We start from the raw sequence: 7,909 nt of genomic DNA, 5'->3' as shown, positions 1-7,909 counted from the left end.
CCGGGGAGCGCCGCTGCCCGCAGTGCCTGAGGCCGGTGCTGGAGGCGATGGCGCCGCTGCGGGAGGACGCCATCCTGCGGGGGCTGCTGGAGGAGTGGGGGACGGGCCTGACGGTGCTCGGGGAGCAGAGGCCGCAGCGCGGGCTCAGGAGGAGAGCGAGGCGAGGCTCCACCCGCGGCGGCACCGAGGAGCCCCGGCCGAGCGGAGGCCCCGAGCCCGGGGCTAGCGGCCCCGGGGGGGAGGCGGGAGGCCCCGGGGGGGAGGCGCTGGGCCCCGGGGGGAGGCGCTGGGCCCCGGGGGGGAGGCGCTGGGCCCCGGGGGGGAGGCGGGCGGCCCCGGGGGGGAGGCGGGAGGCCCCGGGGGGGAGGCGCTGGGCCCCGGGGGGGAGGCGCTGGGCCCCGGGGGGAGGCGGGCGGCCCGGGGGGGAGGCGCTGGGCCCCGGGGGGAGGCGCTGGGCCCCGGGGGGAGGCGGGAGGCCCCGGGGGGAGGCGCTGGGCCCCGGGGGAGGCGGGAGGCCCCGGGGGGAGGCGCTGGGCCCCGGGGGGGAGGCGGGCGGCCCCGGAGGGGAGGCGCTGGGCCCCGGGGGGGAGGCGCTGGGCCCCGGGGGGGAGCCGCTGGGCCCCGGGGGGGAGGCGCTGGGCCCCGGGGGGGAGCCGCTGGGCCCCGGGGGGGAGCCGCTGGGCCCCGGGGATGTGGCCTGTGACTCCTGTATGGCCGGGAAGCTCCGGGCCATCAGGTCCTGTCTGACCTGTCTGGTCTCCTACTGCCCGACCCACCTCCGGCCTCACCTGGAGAACAGGGCCTTCCACACCCACCGGCTGATCGCTCCGGTCACGGACATCGAGCGGCAGCGGTGTCCGCGCCACCAGCGGCCGCTCCACTTCTTCTGCAGCACCGACCAGACCTGTGTGTGCGAGCGGTGCGTCCCCGAGGCCCACACACAGCACCAACTGCTCACAGTGACCGCGGCCCGAGGCCAGAAACAGGTCAGGGGGGCCCGGGGGGCGGTGAGGGGGGGCCCGGGGGGGTGGGGCGGTGAGGGGGGCCCGGGGGGAGGGAGGGGGGCGGGGGGTGAGGGGGGGCCGGGGGGGGGGTAGGGGGGCGGTGAGGGGTGAGCCCCGTGCAGGTGGGGAGGGTGGTCCCCGGGTGGGTGTGGGGGGAGCCCCGGGCGGGTGGGAGGGTGGTCCCTGGTGGGTGGGGGGTGAGCCCGGGCGGGTGGGGAGGGTGGTCCCCGGGTGGGTGGGGGGGGCCCGGGCGGGTGGGAGGGTGGTCCCCGGGCAGGTGGGTGGGGGGGGAGCCCCGGGCGGGTGGGGAGGGTGGTCCCCGGGTGGGTGTTGGGGCGAGCCCGGGCGGGTGGGGAGGGTGGTCCCGGGCGGGTGGGTGGGGGGAGCCCCGGGCGGTTGGTCCCCGGGAGGGTGGTCCCGGGCGGGTGGGGGGGGAGCCCTGGGCGGGTGGGGAGGGTGGTCCCCGGGCGGGTGGGTGGGGGGGGAGCCCTGGGCGGGTGGGGAGGGTGGTCCCGGGCGGGTGGGTGGGGGGGAGCCCGGGCGGGTGGGGAGGGTGGTCCCGGCGGGTGGGGGGGAGCCCGGGCGGGTGGGGAGGGTGGTCCCTGGGTGGGTGGGGGGTGAGCCCCGGGCGGGTGGGGGGGGGTGGTGTACCCTGTTGTGAAGGGCGCTGTATAATTGCAAGTGTTGTTGAGCGATGGATAGAGTGATTGACTGACAGCGAGTGTGAGAGTGTCGGCCGAACGGTCCGCGCTGAGAAACTCAACAACGACGACAACCTGCAGTTACACCGCGCCCTCTCACGCAGGGTGGCGTCCCAGAGCGCCTGACGGTGGTGGAGCAGGGAGAGGGGTGGGCGGTTGGGAGGTGACCGGAGGCACGGTCGAATAGGAAGGTCCTCATGAGTGACCTTAACACGGGGAAGGAAGGGGCAAGTCGGAGGGATAGAGGCAGAGTGTTCCAGAGTTTCGGGGCGTCGTGGCGGAGAGCGCGGCCACCGATGGACAAGCAGAAGGTCGGAGACGGTTGCGTTGGGGATAAGCAGGTTGGAGAGGCAGGGAGGTGCCAGGGCTCTCTCACATCCCTGTGGAGAATCAAAATATTGCCTGTTTACTGCACGTCCGGGCTCAGCCCGGGCTGCGGGTCATGTTGAGGGACAAGTTACAACGTGGCTGGCAGACATTCCCGTTTATCAGGAGCGAGGAGCAGATCCTAAAGGTGACGTGTGGGAGGAAAATATTTAGCTCCAGCAAATGGTTTAGGTGCCAAAGGACACAAGGAAGGGTTGTGTAGGTTTTAGCCACTGTGTGGGGGGTGTCATTGGGAGGATGATACCCTCTCTTTCACTCACAAGATGGCGACTTTTCACCTGGGGTGGGGGGGTGGGGGTGGGGGGTGGGGTGCTGAGGAGGAAAGGGAGAGAGAGAGAGCGTGAGAGAGAGACAGATGATTAAAGAGATAGATAGAGAGGGGAGGATGGACACACACAGAATGATGAAGAGATGGAAGAGTGACGAGATGGTACGCTGTGTGCTGGACTATCAGCCCTGTGGATCGGATGCACCATTGAGGGTGTGTGTGGGGGAGGCGGGTGTGGTGGAAATTGCCTATTTGATATGATAAAATGATGTCGTGTTTTCCCCACAAAATGTACAGCCAATTCACTTTACAGTAAATTCTGTGAAGCGATTTGAGACGTCTTGAAGACGCGATAAGGTGCTGTATCCAATGCATGGATTATTATTATTATTACTATCCTAACAGTCTGTATAACTGTCTTCAGTTGTGCATTGGAGAGTCCAGTGTGCAGATGTTTTGCTGACCAATGGTTTGACGTTCCCGCAGGGAGAGCTGCTGGAGTCACAAACCAAAATCGAGAAGAAGCTCAAAGCCGTGGAGAACGCGATCGAGAAACTGCAAACCAACAGGGCCTCCATCGCCGTAAGTCATCGCCTCTCTCATCGCCTCTCACCCCCAACCCCGCCCTGGATCCACTGTGGAGTATCAGGGTCCTCTCTGTGCTCGGCCAGGGCCAACCTGAACTGTGGCAGCTCCTCCACCCCAGGCCGAGCCCGGCCCTGTCACCTCAGCGCAGAGAGAAAGAGAGAGAGAGAGACTCCAAAAGCTGACCACAATGTCCCACAAACAACCGTGGAGTGAGCGACCAATTTTATCTAGGTGAAAGCGGGAGAAACGCTCTTATCTTTTCATCGCGTGGCGCCATGGGATCTTGGAAGGGAGAAATGGAACTCGGAAACAAATCAGGTTTTCAAAAAAAAAATTATTTTAAAAAGCACACGTTCTCCATTTCTAGAATTCCGTCTCGGAAGTGAAGTCCTGCGTCGAGAAGCAGTTCAACGAGGTGACAGAATGCGTCCAGAAAGCCCGGCTCGAGGTGATGGAATTCCTGGAGAAGGAGGAGGGGGCGTCCCTCAAACAGGCGGAAGGTATCCGGGCTCACCTCGAGCAGAAGTGCGAGGAGTTAAGAAAGACCAAGGAGCAGATGAAGGAGCTGGGGACGAGGAAAAACACCGTGCAGTTTCTGCAGGTGAATCAGCACAGTTTGCCTGGAGCCTTTCATGTCAGGAGGACGTCTCAAAGCGCTTTGCACAGCGGGTTTTTGGGGCAGTCTCTAGACCAGAAAGACACAGAGTGCAAAGGTCTGTGGTTTAGGATGGGTCCTTAGATCACCTTATAATTGTTATCCCTTCAACGAGAGAGAGAGAGAGACAGAGAGAAAGTCACAGAGAGAGATAAACCGGCAGAGAAAGAAAGAGAGAAAGGGGCAGAGACAGACAGACGTACACACACAGGTAGGCAAAGAAAGATAGACAAAAACAAATAAATTGACTTGCTCTTTCTCCACCATACCAGGGCTGTACTAACACCGCCACTGATGTTATCTTTTGTTCATCCACAAAGCACACTCACTCCACTTTACAGTATAACCTGGGATGCGCACTGAGACATCCTCCTGACATGAAAAAGAATTTTCTGTTCAGCTCGTGAGGGCTCAGGGTACTCAAACTACAACATTTGTAACTTTAACACAGCCATTTTTTTGTGTTTTTCTTTTTAAATTAAAAACAAAAGGAATTTTGTGAATGGAAGAAGAGCCACGGGGATGACTTGTTGCCCAGTGTGTACATTGGTCTGATCGACAAGCTCGCTGGGATCAGCAAGACCGTGTGTGAAACGTCGGACAGCATTAAACAGCTGCTCCAAACGTCCTACAGAGAGAAGCTGATGACGTGTGCCAAGGCAGGTGAGTCTCGTTTCTATTCCTGGCAACGCAGCCTCTTCATCGCTATATATTTTTTTAAAAAGTAGAATTTCTCCCCTACATTCCGTGTGTGAATGTTTCATCATGTAAACCGCGTGTATACAGAGTGAATTACAGGTGACCTTCTCTATGTAATTAAACAACGAAAAGAAATTGGAAATTGAATTAGTTAGTAAAACAATAATAATCTTTGCATTTGATATGGTGCCTTATCCCGTCTTCGAGTCGTCTCAAAGCAGGTTTTAACGTATATTTAAAAGGCATCTATAATTCTGCCTGTACACATGGTTTACACAGTAAACACTATTCCCGGAATAAATCACGAGTGTGTGGGGTGGAGACCTGATATCCGAGCATGTGCTGCTGTTGTTTACTCTCGTTTCTGTTTCTGCAGAGAATTGTGGCTTCAAAACGACTGTGGCTGTGATCTGTCCTGCAGAACACTGGATTACGGCCCCACAGCCCACGTCTGTCAGTGACTTCCAGAAATGTGAGCTTCTTAACACTTTTTTTTTTGCCTCAGCAATTCAACTCGACAATAATAATAATAATAATCTTTGAATTTGATATAGTACCTTATCATGTCATCGAGATTTCTCAAAGCGCTTCACAGGCTATAATGCGAAGTGGAGTGACTATGTGTGTATTTTGTGGGTGAAACGTGGCAGCCACGTCATGTCCGACAAACAGCCACAGAGTGAGTGACCATTTTATTTGCGGGATTGTTGGCCAGAACACCAGGAGAGAGAAACTCTTGTAGCTTTCTGAATAGCGCCACAGGATCTTTTAACGTCCAATGGCAGGCCGTGTCGTCTGGTTCTACTGTTCAGTACAAGGTAAATCTTGGTCTACAATATTGAGTCTCTTCAGAATCTGAAAGACCGTAATCATATCACTGCTCAGCCTTCTCTTCTCCAGTGTGAACATGCCCAGTTTATCTAATCACTCCTCATAGTCCAGTCCCTCCATCTCCTCAATCCTCTCAATCGCTGCAATATCCCTTATCTATTACAGTGACAAGAACTGCACACAGTAATCCAGATGCGGTTGCCCTAGTGATTTATAAAGTGGCAGGATTACCCCACTATTTTGGCTCAATATTGCCCTTTTAATACAGCGCAGCCTCAGGTTTGCGTTAATCACTGCTCCCGAGCACTGCTATAATAATAATAATAATACTCCTTACATTTGACATAGCGCCTTATCACGTCTTCGAGACATCTCAAAGAGTTTCACTGTTGCGATAGTTTCAATTATTATCAATCAGGATCCCCAGGTCCTTTTCATTTTCTTACAGATCATTTTCTTCCCATTTAAATAATCATCCCTTTCCTGGATTTTTTGTCCTCATGTGAAGCATTTTGAGTTTCTCTACGTTGAATTTCATCTGTCATCGATCTGCCCAATTCCTGTTCATCTTTGCAGTTTACCACCTTCATTAGCTTTGTGTTGTCTGCAATCTTAGCCCCTGTGCTTGTGACTCCGAGCTCCAGGTCCTTTGTGAAGATGTTGAATAAAAGAGATCCCAAAACAGACCCCTGTGGAACTTCACTGGTAACATTCTGGTAGCAATGCCTGATGACGTTTTCCTTTACCACCACCTTCTGAGTTCTGTGGGTGTCAGAGAGGACAGTGCTATCAACTGAGCTAGACTGAGTCAGAAGCTTGCGTCAGGCCTTTGACCTCCTCATATAGTCCATCGCATACCAATGCAGAGCTGGGAGTGTGCTGCATGGTCAGAAGTTCCATCCTTTGGATGAGACATTAAACCGAGGTCTTGTTTGTTTGTGGCACTCTTCAAAAAGAGAAGGGAATTTCTCCCAGTGTCCTGACCAATATGTCATTGGCTGCTTCATTTACCGACAAAATAAAGTCTTTATGCTTTACAGTGTATCCTGTGAAGTGCTTTGAAACACCCTCCCAATGGAAGGATAATTATAACCTCTTTCTTCGGTCAACTCCCTCCAACCTGTTCCTCACACTTTGCTCAGGGTTCCCCTGTAAAGCGCAATGTGCCATTAGCCCTTGTGCAAAGTTCGGGACATTGACTGTATATTTTGTCGGTGAAACACGGCAGCCAATTGCGCACAGCAGCGTCCCACAAACAGTCGTGGATTGAAGTGACCGAATTTATTAGTAGTAGTTATTACAGTTGTGTGTTCACCTTTCACAGACGCAGTCAGCCTGGTGTTTGACTCAAACACGGCTCACAAGTATCTCCGGCTGGTGGAAGGCAATCGCAAGGTCTCCAACACCAGCCCCTGGCTGCAGCCGTACCCCGAGGACCCGGAGAGGTTTGAGCACTGGCGGCAGATTCTCTGCACCGAGAGCTTTTACATGGCTCGCTCTTACTGGGAGGTGACGATCAGCGGGGAGGGCACGTACGTCGGGGTGACTTACAAGAGCATCGACCGAAAGGGAGCGGAGAGCAACAGCTGCATCACGGGCAACGATTTCTCCTGGTGCCTGCAGTGGACGGGCAGGGATTTCTCGGCCTGGCACGGGGACACGGAGGTGTCCGGGTTAGCTGGGGACTTCCACAGGATCGGGGTGTACCTGGATTACCGGGGACGCTCGCTGGCATTTTACGGGGTCGCTGCCGAGACGATGACACTACTGTACAAGTTTAACGCCGTGTTCACCGAGCCCCTCTATCCCGCATTTTACCTGTCGAAGAAGGAGGCGACTGTGTCGCTGCTCCCAGCGGAGAAGGACCCAGGAAAAGATGTAACCGTACAACAGTAACTCACCAGATACGGACGGAATAGTGTTACAGAGAGCGATAGGACTCGGAATTGATCCGGTCATATTCCACATGAGCTTCCACCCATCTATTCACTTCTCACTAAAAAAAACGATTAATATCGACTTACTGCCCTTTCTTATGCCTCCCACAAGCTCCCCTGACCTCCTCAAACAGTATGGATTCACAGAGGTCAATAAATGAGAATATAACACGCAAAGAACTTTGTGCAAACTTGACTCCCCGGTTTGGAGTGCACTGGAACATCGTCTCAGACTCAGCTACCAATTGCAAGGCTTGGCTTGAACCCACAACCTTCTGCTTCAGTTGCAAGTCAACTTAGATGAACTGTTAACCTTTTAAGATGTCAGCCTCGCTCAGTTGCTCACACTCTCTCGCTTCTGAATCAGAAGGCTGTGGCTTCGAGCCCCACTTCAGGACTTTCATTTGCACCATAAATGCAGTGACTTAAGAGCAGAAGAACATAAGAACAGAAGAACATTTGCTGGCGAAAGAAGACCAAGGTCCATCGAGTTCGCCTTCCACCATTCATGGCAGTCGCTTGATATGTCGTGTCCCAAATTATATGCTGTATCCCGAAATATTTTCTAACAGAAATCTATCTAACTTAAAATGATTTAAAATCACTATCCAGGTTTCAAGACTGTTTTTTCTGCTTTTGATTGTGCTTTTTGTTTGGGATTGCTGCAGCTTTACCAGAGCTGAAATGCGGTTAAAAAAATGGCAACGAAAATTTTATAAAATGTTATACACCTCTATAATGTCCCTCTGAGACATCTTCAAGACTGAAGAGCTTTAGCTTGTCTTAACTGTGGCTCCTAACTCAGTCCACTACCAATGGGTCCACGGTTTCCGGGCAAA

General features: G+C 54.8%; 1 protein-coding gene across 1 annotated transcript; it reads left to right on the top strand.

Annotated features, from left to right (window-relative positions):
- Positions 1 to 649: 649 nt before the first annotated feature.
- LOC103175415 (tripartite motif-containing protein 16) lies at positions 650 to 7,670 on the top strand. Its single transcript, XM_042342362.1, has 6 exons — positions 650 to 986; positions 2,847 to 2,942; positions 3,316 to 3,549; positions 4,095 to 4,266; positions 4,679 to 4,774; positions 6,458 to 7,670. The coding sequence occupies exons 1-6, from the start codon at positions 711 to 713 to the stop codon at positions 7,027 to 7,029; spliced, it is 1,446 nt and encodes a 481-aa protein (XP_042198296.1). The 5' UTR covers positions 650 to 710; the 3' UTR covers positions 7,030 to 7,670.
- The last annotated feature ends 239 nt before the right edge of the window (positions 7,671 to 7,909 follow it).

The sequence above is a fragment of the Callorhinchus milii genome, unplaced genomic scaffold, assembly GCF_018977255.1.
Source record: "Callorhinchus milii isolate IMCB2004 unplaced genomic scaffold, IMCB_Cmil_1.0 Scaffold20, whole genome shotgun sequence".
In the NCBI taxonomy this organism is placed as follows: Eukaryota; Metazoa; Chordata; class Chondrichthyes; order Chimaeriformes; family Callorhinchidae; genus Callorhinchus; species Callorhinchus milii.
Note: the sequence above shows the minus strand (reverse complement) of the source record. Positions and strands in the feature narration are given on the sequence as shown.